Source organism: Heliconius melpomene, chromosome 9 (genome assembly GCF_056956725.1).
Source record: "Heliconius melpomene rosina isolate 202511_hmr_F chromosome 9, ASM5695672v1, whole genome shotgun sequence".
NCBI classification, from domain to species: domain Eukaryota; kingdom Metazoa; phylum Arthropoda; class Insecta; order Lepidoptera; family Nymphalidae; genus Heliconius; species Heliconius melpomene.
Genome location: NC_140397.1, coordinates 322646 through 348364, shown reverse-complemented (window position 1 = coordinate 348364; position 25719 = coordinate 322646). Strand labels below are relative to the sequence as shown.

The 25719-nt window shown below is 33.8% G+C and overlaps 1 protein-coding gene and 1 non-coding gene across 2 annotated transcripts in view; one reads left to right on the top strand and one right to left on the bottom strand.

Moving 5' to 3' along the window:
• Window positions 1-19047, bottom strand: part of HGTX (HGTX homeodomain transcription factor) — a 44756-nt gene extending 25709 nt beyond the window's left edge. Inside the window, exons 1-2 of the mRNA XM_085190022.1 lie at window positions 18613-19047; window positions 6445-6640 (exon numbers count right to left, since the gene is read on the bottom strand). Coding sequence (XP_085046148.1) covers window positions 6445-6640; window positions 18613-18923 — 507 coding nt within the window. The 5' untranslated portion in view covers window positions 18924-19047. The remainder of the gene's footprint in view (window positions 1-6444; window positions 6641-18612) is intronic.
• Window positions 19048-25300: 6253 nt separating this feature from the next.
• On the top strand, window positions 25301-25372 carry TRNAD-GUC (transfer RNA aspartic acid (anticodon GUC)). The gene has a single exon. It is a non-coding gene; the product is annotated as a tRNA-Asp (tRNA).
• Window positions 25373-25719: the final 347 nt, after the last annotated feature.

Here is a 25719-nt window from a genome sequence, read left to right as displayed (position 1 = left end):
CAGAGGGCGATTTTTACCTCCAGTGAGTGTTTCGTTAAACACTCACTGGAGGTAGAGTCCGTTGACTAGAATAATAAATAAGCTTGGTATTCATGAAATTATCCACGATATTTCACAAAATTTTTAATTCTCATTCTAATAATAAAATCTAAAATATAAAACAAAATTCTCGAAAAAATATCAATGAATGTTCTACGACGACTTGTAAAAAGTGATATATTTTACACTATTTAGAGCAGCTGTATACAAATTTTCAAAACAAGTTAATAGCTCAATCGATCACACCGTTTAAAATGCATAGCAAATGATATAACGATTAAGATTAAATTTAAAAATAACGATATCTAACCGTTACGTTGGCGCGTTGTAGAGTATTTAGTGGGAGCACATTACAGTGAATAATAACAATCCATCAGTATAATTTAATATGCGCCCCTCGATCAGTGATCTACACGGATTTAAAGTGTCGTCTGTCTTGTCTGGTGGGGGACAGTGCGGGACAGTGCGGGATAGTGGGGGACGCGGGTTTAAAATATTACTCTATGTCATTGTTTAGATCTTTTAACTTTTTATTTTTTGATTTTATGGACATTAATTCTTTTTACACTTATTTAATTTACAAAATGCTTTATTTTTTCCAATTGCTAAGTTTTTTCCCAACTGCTTAGGGGTTTTTATTGGTGTATAAATGTAATGTACAAATATTATACATTTTCACAAACCAAATATTATTTCTAATCGAGTATATTTTTAGGGTTATATTTTCTTTGTGACTTGTGAAAATAGTACTTTTAATGGTGTTAAAATAAATATAACGGTTAGTTACAATGAAACCTAATTTTAAATTACTCAAAAGTAATCAAATAATATACAAAATAAACCTTTTAATTATCATTAGAGCATCTCCAACAACACTATAGTATTATAGTAAATGGTAACATCGTAAACATAACAGCGCACGCACCGCAGTCGTAGCTCAAGTCCTTAAAACTTTACAGCCCCGTGATTTAGTGGCCCGTCTCTCCGCCTCTATGACTGTAGCGCGAGTACAAAATGCAAATCGCTGTACATTTCTATCATTCCTTTTATTGTAGCCGTAAATCCGACGAGAATTAGTTGAGGCCGTCATGGTGCAGTGTGACTGTGAACGAGATGATTGTAGGTTCGATTACCATTTGGAAAAATGATTTAATATTTTCATTTCTTGATAACAAGAAAAAACGCACGTCTTAACACTAGGTTCCCTTTAACTTCCCTGCTTTATGAAGGATATAGTGCAAAGCTAAAGCATAGGGTCCAAGCCTTGTATATTCCCACGAATGCACGGTTTATAGCCTTCGATAGAATAGAATGATCTTCAAGTATGCTGTTTATGATGGTTGAAATTAATGACATTTGTAAATCAATCATAGGATTTAAATTATGATTTTCTATTTTTGATGCTTTACGAGAATGTGGGGGGGAAATAAATCTTATGGTGTTTTGATATTATAGTGTTATTAGTGTTTATTGACCATATTTGACTGATAGGTAATAAAAGTGGTGATTTTTTAAATATCTGACATCTTTTTTTCATTTCAGACGTAGTGAGTGAGATTTTTCCTTTTCAGAGTAGGTAGGCAGATATCTTGCACGAGATTGTTTCTGTTTATTTCGCGAAGTGCAGAAAACAAAAAGTTTTTTAGAATATAACTTTTCTATATTTCGCAAAATTGATGCAACACTTTTCCAAATATTGAAAGAAACAATAAAAGTTAGTAAATAATCTTTCTTCATACATTAACATATTTAACTTATAAAAAAGTGCAATTACGTCATTGTAGCACCGAATGCACGATATATTAAATGAATACATTCGAACAATATAGAGCAAACACAGCAAAGTAAGTTTATAATTAATTGCATTAAACAGCACGATGCACCGGCTGCACCACATGTGTAAACACGCGACCGGCCCTCCGCTCTCCGCCCTCCGCCCTCCGTCCTTTGTAATCTACCCTTCATTAATTCTATCGAATACCAAATGAGGTATGACATCGTGGGGGAAATAAAAGTATCGCATTTTACACGACTCTTCCTTTTAGACTCTATTACGAGTGGATAGAGTTTATATTGCAACAGCTCTAAGTGCACGAGGGCAATGGTAGATTGCCTTTTGAGCTCAATTTGCAGCTAAGAGGTATTTAGCACAAAGGATTATGGATTGCGCTTTGTTGGTTCGAATGTGTAGTTACAGTATTTAGTTAATTGTTACAAATTATTTCTATTGTGCGGACGGTTTTGTTGATTTTGGAGTTATTTTTATGTGTATGTGAGTATATAGATTTTGTTTGTGATTTCAGGCAGGTGGTGCTGAAAATATGTTTATTATTTTTACGTGAGATTTTATTTTACACGCTTTTTTCCGCAAAATAGAGTAGGCAAAAGAAACCTAGTAGAAGATACGTCATTCCCCAAGCAGCATACAATTTTTGAGCGATTATGTGTCGCAGAACTCAAAATCTCGACTCAACTAGTTTGTAGGCTAGAGCGGGAAAAATAAATCAATTTAAATATAAAATTATTCCTCCGAGGGGAGATCGAACCTACAATCATCGCGTTAACACTGTCCAACTGCCTTACATCTATATAATAATAATAATAATAATAATCTCCACATTTAAATCTAAAGCTCTTATCAAAGTTGTGAGTTGTATTTCCACTCGAGGAAATGAAATATTTACAATTTTCATTAGTTCGCACACGCAATGCCTCCAAACTTCGGCGGAATATGGGGCACGGAGTGTCTCAACACTAGGTCCGATCTGCATACCTTACTATTACAGAAATAGAATATATAAAATACAACTATAACATGCTGTAACCAAAAACATAAAATTTCCATTTTATAACATTAATATTAATTTTATTTCTTAAATTTAGATAGCCAGAAGTTAAGTTTACAGTATATTATTAATTCATGGCGCAGCCACGTAAGACGGTAGCTCGTAGCTATTTAAATGCATACATTAATAAAATTAAAAACGCGACGAATTAGGAATGCCCTTCACTCAGTCAGCTCTGAACACATTTTTTCTTTTGTATGGTGTTAACACCTGCCCCATAAAATATTGATGCAGGAAACTTGATAACACAAAACATAATATATGTATATGTTTTATATTATTTTAAATATCGTGTACTTACGTAGAACATAGCAACACTTAATGTAAGTTGTAGGAACCTACAATTTTGATATAAAAATTGGTATAGCTAAATAATTCAACGGAATACCATAACTATATGCTCTTACTTTAATAGCTTTTATTTAAGATTTAGCTTTTCCTGTGGTCAAATAAAAATAATATATGGCCAATAGCCTTCTCGATAAACACAAAAAAAAATCTTTAAATTTAAATTATTTCCTGAAATTAGTGTATTCAATGAAACAAACAATTTTCTTTACAACATTCATATAAATTTAGATATAAATATAATTCCTCAAAGTAGTGACGTAGTACAATGAAAGCAAATATAATAACATTATAGCACAACGCGACGTAACAGATCGCAGTTCCGAAGCGATACATTAATCTAGTTACACGGTCCATTGCGCGCTGCGTTCACGCAGTTGACGATAAATATTGTATTGAAATTGGAATTTATTACTCTTATAGTTCTAAAGAGAGTTCTGAGAGTATTGCAGATGTCAATATAAAAGGAATATAGCGGGTTCGATTTTGTTGTTGTTTGCTGTTGTAATGGACAAACGAATGAATGTTCAAGATGTGGACTTTGAGTCTGTCCTTTTCTTGTGATTTTTATATTAGTGTTTTATTTATTGATTGACTGGAGTTGGATGGGAAAATAAAGTTTTAAATTTAAAAAATAGCGGATTTAAAACTAAAATTATATAAAATTTCAACAACTACATTTTAATATAACAAAAAATAATTATATGAACGAATAAAAGTCAATGGCAACAACAGAATCCTGTCACTAATAAAGAGCCCCCCAAATGGAGCGTACCACTTAGTGTAACGCGATTCACCCCCTGGAATTAAACGCTAACTGCTCGCGATGACGAGACGCGACGTCCGCGGGAACCCTCGGGTTATTTATTGTACACTTACGAATGCACGAGAGTAATGGTATTCGTAACTAAAGTGACACTCTACACTTACACTTGTGATGATTATGAAAACTATTATTTTATATCTTACTAATCGTCGCGACTAACTTTGTTTGGGTGGATTTTAATGAGTAAAATGGAAAATCTTTTTTTTTTCGATTTTCATTTAGAATTTCGGTAAACCCTCTGTTGGTGTCTCCTACATTTCCTAACTTACTTACCTACATGCCAAATTTCAACTCTGTATATCAGTAGTTTCGTCTGGGCGTAGTTCTATAAAAAGACAGTAAGTACAAGACTGTTACATTAATAAGTAGATAAAAATAAACGTATACCAATTATGATTGTTAAAAAAGAAACATTGTCTTATGGTTTTGTCATACAAAACACATATTTGGGAACATTTCGATCCTCGAAAAAGAACACAAGACTTACATGGAAATAGTAGAACTAATGTTAAGGCACTGAGATCCCATTAAGTCGATGAGAGGCGGAACTCAACGCCGCGCTTCGCTTCGACTCCAGAGCGAAGGAATGAAAATATTAAGTGTATCATTTCCACGAGTAGTAGTCGAACCCACAACTAGTCACGTTTATAGTCCTATTTTGATAATCTAATTCAAAACAGCAAAATCACACCAAATATAACAAAAATATATCCAAATGAAACGAAAATATAATTTAAACGATACACAAAACAGCGGCCGGCGACGTTTCAATAAGCGACCCTTATTGCAGCAAACGTGCGTGACCGCAGCGCCGACTCTACCCTCGTCACTTCACTCTATCTCGAATGAATGAGACCCGCAGCATCCATTGCAGCTTTAACAAGAGTCTTTGTTAGCTTTTGTATACATTTTCAGCAATGTAAGAGTCGTATGTGTGAATCTCTCGCTCTCAATTGTGTTTACCGTTCATAATAATACTTAATGTAGAGCTAATGTCGCCGGCGTTTAGCGATCGTTACGGGAGGGGTTGCCTAATTACTTTAAAATCAAATGGTGCTTTTTCGCCCCCTTTTTATTGTTTAATCTAATTGTCTTATATCACGTGTGTGTGTATATTTTATTTTTTGTTTATCGTATATTTTGTGTAATAATGTCGGGGTTGGTCTTTATTAAATCTGGTGGATATAATATTTTGATATATTTTCTAGAGGCCGTCGCGGCGCAGTGGCACAAGGGACTAACTGTAACGCGACGGTTGTGGATTCGATCCCCACTCAAGGAAGTGAAATATTTATTAACGTTTACATTTCCATTTCTTCGCTTTGGTGTCGAGGCAAAGCGCGGCGTTGAGTTCTATCACTCAACACGCAATGCCTCCAGAATTTGGCAGAAAGTGGGGAACGGAGTGTCTTAACACTAGGTTCCCTCTGCCTACCCTGCTGTGTGCGGGATACAACGTGAAGCTGTTTACTATTTTATATATTTTCTTTTTCATCATATTTTATAAAAATTTGAAAGGAAGATATCCACTTTGCTCTTAGACGTTTAACAAGTATAAGTATAAAATTTTAAGTTTTAAATATGTAATTAGTTTTTACATTACTCTACTAGAGACTATTCAATGGACTATAATAACAAAAGCAACATAATAGCAATAAATAATACGAAATGGATATATATACGAATAACACAAGATAAATATGTTGTATGTAGATATGTGTATTATCAACAAATCCACATTGTACTAGTACATGTGTATAAAACATAAAAGTGCATATTTAATAAATATTTGTAGAGTCGGCGCGGCCTGCAGCGACACGAGCGCGTCCACATGTTATGTTTAATCCCCCGTTATAGAGAAACGTTTGATAGCGCCGACTAAGTGATTGACTTTTCAATCTCTGTAATCCGATTATGGACACGGCCGGCTCTACATTTCATTTTACACAGTTTTCACCCCTATTTACATACAACTAGTGTGTATTATCCCGGGTACGTAGATGCCCATATGGTGCGAGGGGTGAAGGCCGCATAGGTGTTGCCCATTAGAGCGGCCGTTAGATAATCTTCAAACTTTATCGCGCACAATGTTGGTACATTGTTTGCATTAATTGTTTGAAACAATCGAGGGATCAGATATTCATATTAGTACTATATATTGTGTGTGAGAGTATCTGGAGGACGGTATGATGATCACATATTAATATTTCTATTCACTACTAATGTTAGAAAACTGAAAGAGTCTATTTTGTGTACACATCACTAGTCATTGAATAATACAAAAAAATATAAAATAATTGAATAATAAAGGATAATATTTCAATATTGAAATAATTACATGATTAATTATATATCATTTATAAAAAAAAAAATAGAGTCACTTACTTTAACTTGTGATTCTGTCATGCCGAGGGCGTACGCGAGCTTGGCTCGTTCAGGGCCGGCGAGGTATTTGGTCTGTTCAAAGGTTTTCTCGAGGGCGAATATCTGCTGCCCGCTGAACGTGGGCCTCGTGTGCTTTTTCTTCCCGTCCTTGTCCATGCCGCCCGCTTGCGCCGCGCACGCACTTAGTGCGCCATTGCTCACTGGAACAACACGATTTTGTATCTTAATAAATTTTTCATTTGTTCAAATTTCAAGTTTCACACTGTGTTCCTTATATAGCAAGGTAGCCAGGGAACTTTTATAACATTCCATTTCCTACGCACCGCACAGTTTGCAAGGCATGGCATGTTTAGTAATGGAACCTAAAAACTTTTATATAAACCAAATAATCATTGATTAAATCGCACATCGCCAATCATTAATTTATCACCAACATGATTACATGTCCTCTCAATCCCGCCAGCGTGCTAATTACATACGTGACGAGATGGTTTCAGGTTATTTATTACATAGGAACTCTATACCTACCAATACCTTGTATTTCGTTACAGAGGCAGCTGCTTAAGTTGAAGTTATTTCAACGCTTGTTCTTATATACCGTGCTACTACTTCATTATTGTATTATTGAAATATTAATAAATTAAAATATATAAAAATTGGAATAATAATAATTAATATTATAAATATTGTAACGTAATATGATGGTGTATTTTTTGTTTTTTTATTGCAATACATTATTTTTTTTAGCTTTTCGCTGTATTCAGCATATAGCTGTTTAGGTTGATGAAAAATAGTGCTACGACACTCCGTTCATTCTCGGACGTCTTCTGGTAACATATTGTTAAAGTGTACATACACATTGTCTCATAAAAGAATTACGGAATCGATGCAATGTTACTACAATGAATAGAAAGTGGAGAACGATAAGTTATGAATGACGCCTAAAAATAAAAAGAGAGATAATTATGACAAATGGCAAAAACAAAGGCATTTATATGTATAGTTATTCGATCCCTCAGCAGTGTCGACGTTTTTATCATTATTTTCATTTCATTTCCCTGCGACCGCGCTCCCGCCCTCGCCCTGGCCCTCCGCCCCAGGCCGCCCGCCCAGACCCCCGGGACTTCGCTCCCGGCTTCATCAAAATGTTTGTACGCGATGAAAAATATAACAATTGAATGTGATACGCTTTTTGTTTGCCCTGCAGCCTCCGTTATTGTTCTTTTATACGACGCTATGATACTGTTTGTGACAATATTACAATCAGAGGAGGAAATTATGGTTGAATGTTAATTAAATTTAGTATTGACCAATAAATTTTCTATTTTATATCGTTGAATAATTTAAAATTACATTTTTAAATTACATATTGTTTAATATAGTATATATTCTATGTGACATACTGTACTTTGACTTACTTTAGATACAGAATTGGTATCAAGTTTTTCATGACACCGTTAACTCTTTTTTTCTTCTTCAAAAAACGCACATATTTCATCATGTTAATATTATTCAGGCAGTACAAATGTTAATGGTGAAGCTACCCTCTAACAACTAAATTAATTAAAATACAAACGCGACACTCTTTGCTACATTATGTTTATCTATATATATAAAAGGACTTGTCCTCACTGACTGAGGTAAGACGCACGCACAGCCGTAACCGCTGTGCATAGAAACGTGGAATTTGGACAGATGTTAACTTTCGTAATCTGGACATCCACTAAGAAGGGATTTTGGAAAATTTTAACCCTAAAGGGGAGAAATAGGGGTTGAAAGTTTGTATGGAAAAATCTTTAAAACGCCACCGATTATTATAAAAAAATTTAAAAATATTTAATTGAACATGTGTTTCATGGTTTTTTAGAATTCACCCCCTAAATACGCAAGCGAAGCTGCGCGCGTCCGCTAGTATATTATATATTCCAGTTATAATAATATTCAATTCCACAAAATATTGTGTTATTCATAAAAAGATAAATCAAGAGAAAAATATTTATCTCTTAAAAGTAACCCCTCCATAGACCAAATACAGATATTAATTTAATTCAAGACAGGGTTAATCGAATGCTGCATTAATATTAATATAATTTTGCGCAGAGATAGTTTGTTTATGCGGAATGTACTACAAATGTACGGACGGCCGGTCTGTATCGCCGTCTTGTGAGTTATGGACGGCGATTTATACTCACATGCTTTATGTGATAACGGAATAGCTTTGTGGTATTTGTTACGAGTATGTAACTTTACTTAGCAAATTATTAGTGTTTTATTAGCATCGGTTTAATTATTTGGTTGCGGAATTCTATATTCGATCATTTTGAGTTATTTAACACAAATTAAATATGGCGTTTTTTAATGTATTATCATTAATAAGTAATTTAGGTAAACCAGTTCATGATCCAACAAGGATTCATGATCCAAGCTTATTTATTTCTGGCTCTAGCTTGAACAAACGCATACTTTCCATCTATTCCAAAATAATAGCCATGAAAATGAAAGCCTTAAAAATCTATTACCACCAACCATTACTTATAAATAAACATCTATTACTTTCTACAATAAAATTTCAAAAAATCCAATGTATTTTAGGCGACTTCCTTATAAAAACCACCCATTTCCCATACTAAATGAAAGCTCTATGTATAAAGCTTGTTCATTTCCGCTGTACGTAGGCCCCGCACAACATCGATTCACTCGGAGCCGCAGCACGCGACCGAGCATCAACTCTACCCGCTTAACGTATGGTTGCAATTAATTTGACAGTTCACTCTACATATTTTGCTTTGCCATTTTTTACTTTATTATTGTTGAATAAGGCTTAATTTAATTTAACTATTTTGTTTGGTAAGTTATTGCGTGAGGGATGCAGCGTAGGCTGTTTATATATTGGGTCAGCTATTGGTGTTAGATATCATGAAATTGTGTTGTTGTTACAGTACCTATATAATCTTCTGTAAGGCTTTTAAATTATATTATGGTTAATATGATTTTTCTTGTTTTCTATCGATTTTCCCAAGTTACTTATTAGAAAGAAATTATGTAAAAAAAACAGTCACAAAAAATCAAAGAGTCAGTCAGAAAAAAGATCAAAGCTTTGCTATAACTCCCCAAACTTATAAATTAAAACTGAAAGCTTATTACATAAAGGAGTCATCATATAAAACATACAATCATGAGCACTTCTAACATATTATAACATAGCACATAAAAATAATAAGAGTCAACACAACACAACACAAGTAAATATAAATAAGAATATGAAATCAACACAAACGATTATAACAACATAATGAAACACGTAGTACGTTCAAGATTCACGTTGTCGACAAGGAAACATGCGTTCGCGAAATCTGCGCTACATCATGTATTCACCCCAAATACCTCCCGAAACACCCCAAAGACTCCCAGAATCTCCACCACTCCCACCCGCTACCCTCGAGGGTCGTGGTCTTGAGAATAGCAAGTTGCTCGTAATCGTAAAGGGTTAGAATAAAGTAGCAGCAGCTTTAATTGTCCCGGCGTGTCGCGGTTTCCTCGGCAGAGGGCTTTGTCACAACTTTTGTTTTGTATTTGGATAATAAAACTTGGGCACTTCAGAGGGATTATACAAATTATTGAAATCACTCTCGCCTCTTATGTTTATTAATTCATGGAAGTTTTGATGAGTAAAATGAGCTTTTATGTATTATTGTGTGTGTATGGAAAAGTGTTTTAGGACAAAATAATGTCGAAAATTATTATTTTATTGTATTTCAAGTATATTTCAGAAATATATAGTGGATTTTGATATCAAATATTAAATGGGCAAACTCAAATCAATTTATAATTATTTTTATCACGTGGCCGAGAAGATAGAAAAAAGTTAATAAAAAGTATTTTAAGCATAATATTGTATGTATTTTAAACATAGAATAAATAAAATAAATAATAAGTAAAATACATCTCGACTGCTCAACAATAGTATAAATATATAACAACACTAAATAAGCAAATAAAAACAAAAAGGAAAACGTAGAATAACATACTTAAACATAGAAAACAGTCGTAACATACGCACATAATTTTCACCGACGCGACGCCCTCGCGCACCCCACCCCCGTCTCTACATAGGGCTACATACGTACCTACATATACCTTCGAGAGAACCTTCGTTGGCTCCTCGTTAGATACAAATTGCTATCCCACGGGACGGCACAGATTTACCGGGATAATTGTACCGGGATAATCGTCTCGAATAATTATCCCGGGATAACAATGCGGGATAACGTGCCGGTTATAATTGTTATTGGCCACTCAAGCGACAAAGGTTTGAGAGCTCGTCGTCGTCGAGATAGCTCTGATCTACTGAAGGGTAGATGAGTGTGACAAAATGTTTATTATTCCAAACTTTTGAATGTAGCTGGGTGTTACATAGAGAGTTACTGTTATGAATCATTGTTTTAATTACACAATAGGAAAATAGTACAAGTTTTAATATTGAAACTGAAAATTCAATTAAAGAAGTATAATAATTTATCGAAAATTAATCCATCAAGAACATTATTTGTAATGGCTCCTTGTCACATCAATATAAATTATATATATACTTTGTTTTTTTTTAGCTTCACAGAATCTGGAAACCTAGTGTTAACACACTTTGATCCATTCCGTTCCCCTCTCTGTTCCCCAAAGCTTATATGTAGAATTGAAACAGATAATCATCTACCACAATTATCAATTTTTACTTTGGTTGATCAGTAACCAGAATGTAAGTAAAAAATAACCATGCTTTAAATTCTATTCCTATGTCATCATCTGAACGGGCTCAGACTTGATTCAGACAGGTTCACAGCATAATATAGAGTGCAGAGGTTTCTCAAATACTGTATAACGGCATATTATATATTCTTGTTCTTTTGTTTTTGTTTTGTAATAGAACTCTATTACAAAAACAAATAAAAAAAACATAAATATCAATAATTTTATCAAATCATCTAATAATCCAAGTTTTCAAACAAAGTATCTACCACTGGGGGCCGACCGTCCCCGAGACCGTCCCCGGGGTTCCCTGAGGTGTGGCGCGGCGCTGTGGGAGCGATTTAATTATAATATTTATTGCGAACAATCAGACACCCCATTGAAAGCGTTACGACTCGGTTTAAACACTTGTGTTACTACTGTTAAATAACTTTAAATACTTACATTTGAAAAGTTGAAATGAAGCTTTTGTAAGAGCTTTTTCTTTAATTAATTGAAAATAGATATGAACTTTGAGACTAGTCATGACCCAGCGGCACAAGGTGTGACTGTAAGCGCGATAGGTTGGGGCTTCGATTCCCACTCGAGGAATGAACTTTCAATTGATTTTCATTTCTTCGCTCTGATTTCGACGTACAGCACGGCGTTGATATCCGCCATTCAACACGCAATTCCTCAAAAAAAATGGTGGAAAGTGGAGAACGGAATGTCTTATGCCAGAAGGATAGCAGGCAACTTATATCAAGTAAAGAATGTGTTGCAAATAAATATTCTTTATTATCTTTAAATGTAATTAAACTCAAATGTCCTAACCATAGATAACATATATACAAATATCTGTCTTGTAAATTCAAATCTCATTTTAGAGAATGATATTATTTAAAAATATTATGGTCTCTATGTGCTATTTTTTTAGCTTCATGATGTATAGTATATAGACCATATAGCACAATAGGTAGACTTTACGCCAAAATCTTTCTTAAAAAGTGTTGAACGACGGAACTCAATTCTGTGAAAAAATGGAAAAAAGCATATTTCCCCAAGTGATAATCCAAGTCACAATTATCCCGTTCCCTGGCCTCAAATATGTATAATATTAGGTCATTCAACTAACAATGTCTATATTTACTCCGTGAAAAGCAAAATATTAATGAACTATAGAGCAAAAACAATCAAAACTTTAAACACAAATGAATAGATTACAACCTTCTTTTTCTCTACAAATCAATTAAATTGAATATCTATATCATTTGTTTCTATCCACATAAAAGTTCTAGAGCCAAATTGTCCGTCAAAACTCACCCTCCAAAAGAGCATACGAGTTCAACGTGCAGTGCGGGACATATGCTGCTGAGGGGGGGAGTGGGGGGTTGGGGGCCGGGGGCCGGGTCGGGTAATTAAAAAAATGTGTCCCACTTCATCCAAACGACGACCGCAGCCCCCAGCCCGCCCCCAGCACTAATTAATATCCGACCCGACGGAATAAAATCTACATACACTCTAAGCTGGGATATGCGGAAATATGTAGAGACAGACATTTTAACTGTGTTGTCAACTACTACATCTAATACTTACAAAAAAGTAAATTTGTTTGTATTTTTAATTGCACATTAACTAAGTAATTTGTTAGTATGTTATTAAACACATAAAAGAGTAATTGTAAGTAGTTCTTTATCTATTTAAAAAGCTAAACGTCTTTACTGTAACATGCTTAAGCTGGAGTCGAACTTAGGTGCTTAGATGTCTCTATAATAAATAACTATACTGATAAGTGTTATTTTAGATCATTTTAAACAGAACAGCTGAGATAAGAAATTAATAATGTTTATTCATATATGTAGTCAAAATGAAAAATATACGGGATATACGATATTTTCTTAGTAATTAATCTACATATACAAAAAAATAATAATCTATATGTCTGCTTTTATAACTTTAAATGAAATAATTCAATTTTAAATGTGATTATATAATAATCATAACATGTGAGAGTGTCAGCGCGACGGTTGTGGATTCGATTCCCACTCGGGGAAATGATACTTGAAATTATAATTTTCTTTTTTTTTCTTAATTAGGCGAAGCGCAGTGTGGCGTTGAATTCCGCCACTTAATACGCAACTTGAAACTAAAATGCCTATACCAATGAAATGTATCTTAAAATTACGTTCCCAAGTTCCCCAAGCCTACTGTTGTAAAAAATGACATTAAATGATTCTCATAAAGCTATAGCTTAGAGTGGACGACAGGGCTCCCAATAAAATGCTCTGTGAAGGTTTTGTGATTTTAATAAACATCAAATGTTTCCTTCAGCGCCGTTACGAGAGCGCCGTCACGAGAGCGACGTTACAGGAGCGCCGTTACGGGATCGCAGATTATCCAACGTTATTATACGTTCGTTTCTGTTTCAAGTATCATTTCATATAATTTTATTATCTTTGAATATTGTAGGGAAATGAATAGATTTGTTTTAATATTCATTTTTCCAGTTTTTACAATTATGTGATTATTATGGAAAATATATAAAAAAGAAAATACTAGGAGCCTTTATTAACGAAATAGATCCCAAAACATGATTTTTAAAATTTTTGTGTGTTTATCTGTGCGTTCACAACCGTTAACCGTTTTAATTGCGGTATTTACCTGTGGCGGTCGAAGCCAGGTGGAGGCCACAAGTAACAAATAAAAGTATATTATAATGTTTTAATTAATCCAAAACACCTCTATACATAGTGTATGAACACCAACATAAGCGATAAGGCGGTAGCTATGGTGTTATAAACCCGAATCCTTTAACTAATTAAGATAAACCTATATATTATGTATATAATGAAAAATATAATATTAGAACATTATTGTGTGATAACAGATATCTGTTATCAGTGTATTGCGTGCGATGGAGCTCACAATCTTGTTATCAAACGTGACTGTAAGCTTTTATAAAGCTAATTAAATTTCCTATTGTAGCGTGGAAATGGCTCATTGACTAGCTGTAATGGCTGGCTTTTCATGATGTAGAGGTTTATTAAGCCTCTTTAGTTTTTTTTTAACATATATTAGCAAGGTAACCAAAGAAAATTCCGTTCCACACCCACCACTATTTTTAAATGTAATGCATGTTAAATTGCGTAACTTAACGCCGTTTTTATATAGTAACAAACATTTGTTATCATATAAATTTGCTTAAGATACATAAATAGACGAGTTAATTAAAACGTGTCAATATAAGAGAACAAGATACACAATGCACCTACCAATATATGTAAATTATAGGTACAAATCATAGTGAAAGGAGAATATAGTGTCTCAGTATTATATTAATAATTAATAATAATAAAAACAACGAATCTTAACAGACTGTGACTGTCAACGCGATGCTTGTAAGTTTCATTCGCATTCAGGAGAAGGAATCATTTTCATTTTCTCACTCTGGAAGCAAGACAAAGCGTGGCGTTGAGCTCTGCTACTCAACACGCAACGTGCATTTGACGGAAAATAATAAGAACGGAGTGTACTAATACTAAGTTCCTTCTGCCTACCCTGCTATACACGAGATACAGTGTGAAGCCAATATTCCCCAGCAATAAATATTTATTGAAAAAAATCAATAACACAACAAACATACAAAACACCTGTCCTATTAGCCCGCCGCGACGCGGGAATCGAACTGATAACTGATAAGGTATTATTCCGCGACGCAATTAACTATATCTCGAGTGGGGAGATTAGGAGAGACTACACGCATTACGGCTGTAATATTGTAATATGCCGATAAGCTTCATAGATATTAATTAGAAAAGCTTATATTACCTACGAGTATGTACTCGTGGCGCAGTGGCGGCGACGGTCACTATGGGTGGTAGGGATTCATATTCCATACTGATTCTAATTATAGTATTACGTATAATTACTTTGTGTTTGTTGAGTTTTTTAATATTATTGTTGAGTTAAAACTAGACTTGTATGATTTTTGTTGTTGAATGTAAATGAAAATAAAAACTTATATCTGGAACCCCCGAAAGAATTCGAACCTTCAACTATCACATATAGATTTTGATTCTTAGCTTTAGCATTTAAAACATTAATGTTTATTTTGGTGCAGTAATATGTGCACAGATTCTTCCTATTTAAAAGACAATTTTTTTTACAATTTTGTTACTTTACAACTATTATACACTTATATTAGACATACATTTTTACATATTATATTCAAAAGATATTCTACTGTGCTAATATGCTATATGTAGCGTGCAGCTAATTGTAAATTAAAAATGTTATACCAAATAAATGAAGCCGTCATGGTGCAGAGGCACAGTAGTGCAACTGTACATACTACAATTGTTAGTTCGAATCCTGTTCAGAAAACTGAAATGAAATATTTAATATTTTCATTTCTTCGCTTAAGTGTCTAGGCAAAGCGCGGCGTAGAGTTCCGCCACTCAACACGCAATTCCTCCAGTGTCCGGCGGAAAGTCAGGAGTGGAGTATTAAGACTAGGCTCCCTCTGCTTACCCTGTTACATAATGGATACAGCGTGAAGCAGAAAAAAAACACATAATATTTTTTGCTACATTTTCGTCTATCATGTATCTTATGGCTGTTTCTAAACGCATTTACATTATTAATAACGCGGCGTCGCTCGTTGGCGCGCGTCCAGTTAGACCCGTGACCCTAGTTGTGTGTGTAAATGAAATTATTATATCATTTTTATTTCTAAATAATATTATGTTAGAGCTAGTTACAGAGGCAGGTCAAAAATAGCAAAAAGAAATGAAAGCCTCACGCCTTCATGGCACCACATGCGGCCACAAACCTGCGACTGTAAGCGCGACAGATTGTGGGAGTGTCTTGGTATATTTGGATATTTGGTTGTCAGGTTCCCTCTGCCTCGCCAGCAATGTGCGGGAAGTTTTCACCGCTTGATCAAATGGAAATATTTCATAGTTGTGTGTCATGTCATATCATGTCATGACACATTCCAAGTGTCTGAAGTAATTCTTATCGCAGGAAGGTTCGAATCAGTTAGGTAATGTAATATTAAACTACTAGACTAAGGCCTCCCTCAATAAATGACTATAGAACACATACTTTTTAATTCGAACCAATAGTTTCTGCAATTACCAAGTTAGTCAAGCAATAGTATATATTTTTTATTATATTTTTATATACATCACGTAGTAGGTAATGTGAGATCTACATCTAATTTTCAAGACATTTTGTCCGCTACTGCCGCTGCGACACGGCGTTGTCCGCCGCAAGTCCAAGCCGATACGTCCATTTTTTAGTCAGTAAAATATTTAACCTCACGATTTCATCTTATTTACGTAAAGCCACAATTAGGTAGGTACTCTAACTGAATAAAAAGCATCAGATTTTAACATTACTATTGTCTTTAATGATAATTGAGCTTAAAATAATTTTTCACCTTCAGGCTTCCTAAGTTTTGATGGCTACTTAACTTATTTAGTTCGATTCAAAATACTAATATTATTTTATGTAGGTACCTAAAACGTTTTTCAATGTTATTTTTTTATACAAAAGCTAATAACTATACTAATATTTTTTTATTAATATTCATTGATACTTATCTACTCTACTCTAGTATGTAAATGATATTTAACAATTGTTTTTTCACCAAACACCAAAATTTAATATAACAGATACTAAAAGAGTGATAAAACTCTGCTACTAAAATGTTTTTCAAAATTATACAAATACATAATTTTTATTGTTAATATTTAATGGACTCTGTACTAAAAACTAAAAATCTAATATCATATTCTGACATCTACCTATGCATATGCATATACTGAAACAAAAATCTATATCGGCAGTGGCATGTTTCAGAGAATACTGTTAATTTATTAATAATAAATACTCCAGATTGGCACGATTCATTATTAAAACAGCTTACCTTCTTACATAGCAACTACTTACTTTATATATTGTCTTTATTAAAATACTACTACTACAACTAGTTATGGTATACTCATAATTTTATAAAAAGTAAAGCAACTTCATATTTTTATATACGCATAGTAAACCTGGTGTTAAAGTTAAAGTTTTAAGTTTAAATTCAAAATAAAAATATTTTTTATTCTAATAGACTTTTGTAAGCACTTTTGAATCGTCATATATAAAAAGTAATGAATATATAGAATAACATATTATAATTATACGTAACATATTTAACGATAATATAAAGGTATAAAATATATACAGAATAATAAATTATTTTATATAATAGGCATGTAATAGTTCCCGACGCGACGCGACGGTACACCGGAAGCGACGTGCGAACGTTAAACGCGGCCGACGGACAACAACGACGCTCATATATAGAGCCTTTAGGTTCTTTTGTTATTTAGAAACTTTATTTTATATGAAAAATATAAGCTTTCATTGAATTCTAATCTTCCATTTAGAAGGGCTGTATATAGGATGGGATATAAAAAACTTTTTTATTATAAAATACACAAGAAACACAATTTTATTCTGTATTCATCCATAAAATATGAAATTAGAAAATTAAATTTTATTATAATAGATCTTTTAAGTATACTTATGTATTTTACGAAACTATTTGTAACATGAACGACGCTCATAATAATAGAACAAATTATTATAATATAATTTATTATGTCACCTTTTTTATAATACGAGGACATCAGAAATAATAAATATTATAATTTAGCGATCCAACTTGAACTTTAAATATTAAGTAAGTAGACTTTTAATATTTATAATGATACTACTAAAGATTTAGAAACATTGATTGACCTAATAAAAACATCAAATGGACTAGTTCTAATAACATACATTTCATTATAATAACCATTAGGAGGATTAAGTAAATTTAAATTGTAACAAAAATATAAATAAGAACAATATTTCCTATAATAAGGCGCCTAGCCTTATTATAGGAAATATTTTTAATTAAATGTAATAAGCTTAAAATATCACTATTCACTGTTAAAACAATTTCAAATCTGCAAAAGGATAATTGAGTCAATTTTCTATACTAATATTATTAATTATTAGCATTGCAAAAGGTGCACATGTAATACATATATATATATATATATATATATATATATATATATATATATATATATATATATAAAAATATTAAATATTATAGTAACTATGTAGGTATTCTTCAAAAGTTTGAATTCTTCTGAATTGATAACAAAATCTTACTATTATTAATTACTTAATGGGATTTTATGTGAAAGTTTCCTTGTTTCTTGTAATTCCTACTCACTAAATAATCGTAAATAACTAACAACTATTACATCAAACAATATGTATGTGGACACACATATATCGCAAACAATTATAGTCCTCCAGATATCTAGTACAGATTTCGTTGATGTCTTTTCTATGCGCATTCTAAAAACCATTATTTGTTTATAGAGCAATAACAGCTACTTACTTGATTGTAATCGTTCCCTCCACGCCATGGGGTTAGAAACTAAGCCTTGGAAGCCAGGCCAGTAGAGTGGCTTATGTTGCAAATAATGGGCCATGCCCGCCGCCGCTGCTGCAAGTGACAACCTCGGGGTAAGCAGACCAGTTCCCATGTGAGATCCAACTGACGGACGGGAGAGTATGTGGTCAATCCCGTGAGGGTTGGGAGCTGGAGGAGGTGCCTCGGCCAATGAACTCAGAGCTGCCAAGGGAGCTCCAAATCCTCCTTCCAAAGCCCGAGATAGAGGTGGAGAACCACGAAGTTCCGACATACTTAAAGTTCACTCACAGGCAAAATGGAAATTTTAAAACATAGTCTATACACAATAAGTGATTTAGTTTGAGATACACACGCACATATCAGCTATCAGCTCGAGGAGCAGTGCTCGCGGCAGGCGTGTGACCGCGCGCGCGGACCGACACCAAATGAAAAGCTTCAAAAGCTGGGACCAAACAAAAAAAACGTTGAATAGAGAACGCCCAGTCAATCTAAACCTTATATCCGGACCCCGCCTCCTCGTAGACGCGCGCACAAACTGTCCCCTTCCCGCTCTAGCCCGCATACGTCAGAGCGGGATAGAGGATACGTAGTGTTAACACGAGAGCGTAGATTTAACGAATCGCTATTTAATGGCGCTTCTTGTCTCTTTATAATTAAGTCGGGTGCAGTTTTTGCGGTGCGCCCCCCTCCCCTCCCGGCCCGTAGCTGTACCCCCCCTCCCCTCCCGCGGCCCCCCCCGCTACATACTATTGTACGGAATAATAAGTCCCGAAGTGAATAGAGCAGTTTATTTTATGGTCCTCGCTAAATACCGGAAGGATCTATTTGTCGTGATAATTTATGTGACAAATATTTTATTAATTGACACTCGATGCGTGGAAATAAAACACCCAGAGCATTAACTCTACATCTGCTCAGGGCGGAGAGCGCAGACACGAGCGTTGTTGATGCTTTTATTGCATTTTGCACCTTTGTGATTGTGAGAATTTTCATTTTACAACTGATTATTAGCAATTAGTATGACGCATTCATTCAAATTTGAAGCTATATATAATAAAGAAAAAAAGTGAATAAAGGCTTATTTTATTTTATTATAATAAAGAAACCACTATTATATTGATGTATATTTTTTATTGCATCTAAATCGTGAAGCATTAGAATATAGTAATATGCTCATTTCAGGTCTCATTTACAAAAAATATATGTAAATTTGCCTTATTTTAGTTTAAAACTTTTACATATAAATAAATTACAAAGCAGAACAGACATTATCAAAGCTCTAATATCAAATTAAAAAGTATGACCACATCCGTCTCACATCGCAGAGGCGAGACAAAAAATGTTACAATAATAGAGTCGATTTTAAGCCCCTTTTAATCCCTTAATGGGTGATATAAACCAAAATTAAAAACATACTCCCCATACAAAAATGGCGGCGTAAATAAAGATAACAAAACCATTGAAATAGGATTAATAAGTATTAATTTATACTGTAAATGCTAAGGGTGGTTTCTATAAAAGTATGTAAAGAATATAATTTGAGCGTGAAATGTAGTTATATTTATCTAATTGGAAATTTAGTACAACCGTAGAGTATTTACTTTGTTGTCATTACACGTATAATTAAAAAAATATATTTATACCTACTATCAATGAAACGTGTTAAGTATTTAATTAAAAATTATTTAAAAAGTTCGGCGAGATATCTTTGTTTTTCTTTTGTAAATATTTTTTTTCAACAGTGAAAAAAATATATTTATTGACTGTATTACAGTTGTGTTGTTTTGGGTTCAGTTTCACTAACAAAAATATAATAAAGGTATGTGTAATATCTTCTTCGTTAGTCTGGTTAGACGATCTTTTGCTTCATTACCTAACGAAAGCAGAGTCACTGATCACCTCATAAAATAGAATTTCTCCCAATAAAATAGAAATAACGTTTTTTCAACAGCAAAGATATAAGAGTACAATGCGTAATATCTTCAAAGCTAACAACCGGTCAAGGACACGAGTGGCTTTACAAAGTGGAGTCAATGAAGCCGACAGGTATTGTTGCGCCGGAAGTGTGCGGCCGCGGTGTGGTGCGGGGCCGGTGGGGCAGTTGTACCGGAATAGTGGTTGTTACAGTAAAGTATCTATAAAATGATGTATCCCGAGAATATTTTTCTCTGCAGAGTTTAATTTCTATTCTTAATGTGCTACTCTACATTTGGATTACTGTGAACTTTACAATCATTTTTACCACTATGAATCAAGAAATCGTATTTTAAATATTTTACGTAGACAGATTTTACGTACAGGAACTAGTGACAAGGGATCATGGGGGGATCAAGGGGACATGGATCCAGCTTATATATGTCCTATTTGTATCACCCGGACAAAAATTTAAACAAGCCTGATTATCATTTTATTTTTCTTATTTTAAATTTAAATATAATATTGATGCTCGTCGGTCGCGCCCACAACGCTTGCTAGCACATTTTTTTAAAATAATTAATAAATATACGAGACTCAATTAATATTTGACTCTTATCATGTAAAAATATTTTTGAGATTGTTTGTATAAAATATTGAAGGAAGGATTCGGAAATACTAAAGTTATTAGTCACTATGCAATGTTCTTAGGACACTAATAAGAAATACACTCGGTTTTTTTGTGAGTTTATTGTTTAAATAAGAAATATGAAATATTTTAGTATATTTCATGTAAGAATTGTTATATTTATGAAATATTTATTTACGAATATTCTAGCAATTTAAAGAACTTTGTGTTACATTAACAAATAGTCTACTTAGTCACGAAAAGATATTGCTTATTTAGAGGAATAAAATATGAGACTTAAAATTTTAAAAAAACATGATTTTTCAATATTAACCATTCCTCAAAGCTAAATTCGTTTCCCAAACCTTATGTTATAACTACACACTATAAAGAATATAGTTATAAAAGAAAGTACGAGGCTACTTTAAAACACATTACAAACCTAAAATATAAAATTTCATACATGTTAATATTTTTCAATACAATACAATACAGTAGACGCCAGCGCTCAAACTTTTAAAAATAAAAAAATATCAACTTCACAGATATGAGGAATCGACTACGCCAATCTACGTATTGGAGAGAGACACAAAATGTGCGAGCGAGATGGACTACAATTCCTTGCTGTGATTGGTAAGATTTGTGAATAAACCCCGCCCTCCCCCGTAGAGTCACCCGCATGTTTTTGTTGCGCTCAGATGAATTTCAGCTGTGAAACGGAGAGGACGTGCTGTTGAATGATGTAATTTGTGATGATACTTTTAACGTTTACAGAAATTTCGAAATAACATTAAAGAAAATTTCACACGTAATATTTATAATAAATTACGGTCATCAACATGGTGACTCTCATTATATAAATTATAATCAACGAAAAGAGCTTTTTTTTGTATGATAAAGCTTTTTAAACGTTTTATTCTATTATTTTATTTATTAAACTGTAAACATGTAGAGCAAGATAATTGTTTCGTTTTACCACAATACCTATAAAAAAGTACAAGAAGGTAACGATGTTGTTTTAATTTCAATAATTTAAAAAAAATATAGGTTGAATATTTTTCCTTTACTTGAGGTGGACTCTTTATCGACTACTTCATTGTAACGTTCACTATTGACTCTCCCCTCCGAGTGGGAATCGAACCCACGACCGTCAAGCTTACAATCGGACGCTGCACCACTATTTTTACATTTAATCATCTAAAATACTTACAGCTATAATAACATATTATAACTACATTAAAAACAAACACAATTACAAAACAATACCATTAAAACATAAATAAGTGAAAGCCATTATATTTTCTATTCTATTAATTTTTAATTACATCGAGATACCGTCACTTAGTCAGGAGTTGGGAGTCAAAACTGACTGGTCCCTCTCCGAGGGTTGAGGGCTGAGGGCAGAGGGGGAGGGCTATAACGACATTACCAACATTATTGAGTTATAATATCAAATGAAATTGTTCCACCCGATTAAACTCGGTAACATCGGTAATGAAATGGATTTAGATGTGCCTTGAATTGGAAGTTATAGTATAAACAAGTTTTTTCTAGATTTATTATTTATGTTACCTATATATTTAATTTTTAGATTGTATTTGTTTATGGTTGGGGCGAAAAAATGTAATGATAATTCTTTCCCTAAAATGAGGATCGAACCACAACCGCGGCGTTGACAGTCACACCTTGTGTCACTCCACCTAGGTGTACCTTAATACTCATTTTCCTCACCCATCCCGCCATAATTATACTAAAGGGGAAAAAATCTTCAAAACCAACAAACATAAAGTATAATTCACATTTATTTCTAACTATGAGTTGTCGAAACAATAAACAGTCAGGTTACCTTGGCGTTGATGTAGGTACCCCCGGTAGGTACCCCCAGGGGTACAGAGGTGCGGGGGTGTGTGGGCTCGGGGACGCAGGTGCTACGGTATTGGAAAACTTGCACAATTAACGAATGGACACCGCGGAGTTTGAGTGGTCCGACACTATATTTGTCGATATTGTCGTTTTATTTAAATATCATATTTTTACGGTTTCACGCATTTTTCTGCATTACAAGGTGAATAGAGAAAACCCAGCGCACTCTGTTCTCCACGTTTTGCCCAAATTAGAAGACTATGTCTACTATCTCATAATTATATTTAAACCATTTCAATCTATCTGCTTTGCAGATAAATAGAAATATTGATTGAAGATCCAACCCACAAGCCACTGCGGTATTTTAAACTGCGTGACAGATTAAAAAAAAACAAAAATCGATTAGTCAGTTCTCCATCACTATTGTACAGGTGTCGAAAGCCAGCACTTATATCGTAGTAGCAAATGATCGCAGCACAAGTTACAATCGCAGGTATTGGTTAATGAAAAACAATAAATATTATATCCAAGAGGTAGGGCCCCTCTCGCCTCTTGCTCTTGGGAGAAACTTAACGCGAATTAAAAAACTTACAAAAGTATTTTTATTTATGGAAAATTTATATATTCATAAATATGGTGGGTGCTGGAAGAAAAGACTTAGATTATATTTGTGTATTGTAAGCGCTATATTTGGTTATTGGATTTTTGTTATTTATTGTTTAGGGGAGACGAAGTTTTTAACAAAATTTTTATTTACTAAAATCGCCTTAAACAAGATGTTAATAAATCTCTTGATCTATTTTATAACATTGCTTTCTGGGCAGTGCTACGGAACCCTGTAGGCACCTACTATGTTTCCTAGAAAAACTATCTATATTAAAAATATGGACTATTTTTTACCTTCACTTATCTTCCGTTGTTCTCTAACTTAGACACAGTATCTAGAGCCAAAACACACACACATTTCTCTTAGGTAATAGAATTTGAATCGCAAGTACACAATCACTCTGCAAAAATACACAGAAAATATTGTAACAAGTAATAGATACATATATATTAGAGGCCGTCGTAGCGGTGTGGGATAGTATCCGAGTGTAAACGCAACCGTTGTGGGTTCAATTCCCACTCAGGAGAATGAAATATCTTCGTTTCCTCGCACTGGCTAGAAGATGAAGCGCATCATTGAGTTCCGCCACTATACCCGTATTATCGATGAAAGGGCGAGCACACTGTCTTAAAATTAGGTTCTCTCATCCTACCCAGCTACATAGTAATAAAAATAAATAAAACACATAATAAAGAATAAGAAACATAACATTAAAATTAAGTTTCCTTGTAAACACCAAAGTAATTAGCAAGGAATAACTTCCTCAACACACCCAAGACCCGTAATTACGGAGCATTCGTCCCGAAATCTACAGTTTATCGTCTGTTTGTTCGCTTAAACACAGTTCAATAGTGTTAATGTACCTCGGTTACATTACGGTGGTCGCCAGTTCGTTAACGACGTTCCGTGACAACTCAAAACACTCTGCTTAACGGAAACAGAATTTCGTAATCAGAGTTTAAATGGAGGTCAATTTATTAATAGTATTATAATAAATAGTCAAAAGGGTCCCTGTAGCACCCTTAGTTAGGGACCCTTCACATTCGCGTATGAATCGCACCCTTTTACACAGTCAATTAGGATAATTGCTTCAAGCGGGAATGCAATTGACGACCTTTTTCTATTGTATAGTGTGGTTGTTATTTTATAGGTACGTGTAAGTAATATTTTAAGGAAATTATGCAAATAATGCATAGAATTGAAATTTGTCCTATGAATGCGTGATATTATTATGGTTGAAATAACAGAGCCTACATGGGGAAATGGTAAATATTAAATATGCTATTTCAATTTCTTTGTCCTGGCAAAACATGGCACGGGGTTGAGATCCGCCTGTCAAGACACAGACACAACTTCTGGCAGAAAATAAAAAATAGAGTGTAAATTCAATCATACGGGTTTCTTTCCTATTTATATGATATTTTCTTATCGGGCAACTATCGAATGGACCGATACTTGTCTTTATTCCAAACACCAAAAAGCTATGTTTGTATAACGTATATTATGTATATAACTTTATTTGCATGATAGATTATATCAATTTTAAAATATTATAATAATATTGTCTTTAAAATTAATAAGTATTAATATAAAAATTAATATCAACTGAAGTAAATTTTTACAATGTCAGTCACCATCCTCGGTAGTATAGTGGTAAGTATCCCCGCCTGTCACGCGGGAGACCGGGGTTCGATTCCCCGCCGGGGAGGATTTCTTTTTATTTTTTATGATTAAAATATAATATTTTTATTACTATTATTACATTTATTTTATCGTATTAAGACACTTCCACGCATCACTTAATTTTCGAGACATTGTGTGTTTAATGGCGGAACTCAACGCTGCGCGTCGCCTTGGTGTCAGTTTGTGGCAGTAACATAATTATTTCCTCCGAGTAGAAATCGAACCATTCACCATCGACCGTACAGTCAGAGGCTAAATACTACTGGTACATAAATTCCATGGTCTAAATCAGGTTTATGCTGTACCCTGCATATAGCAAGGTAGGGGACCCTAGTGTTAATTTAACGACACTTCGTTCCCCACTTTTCACCG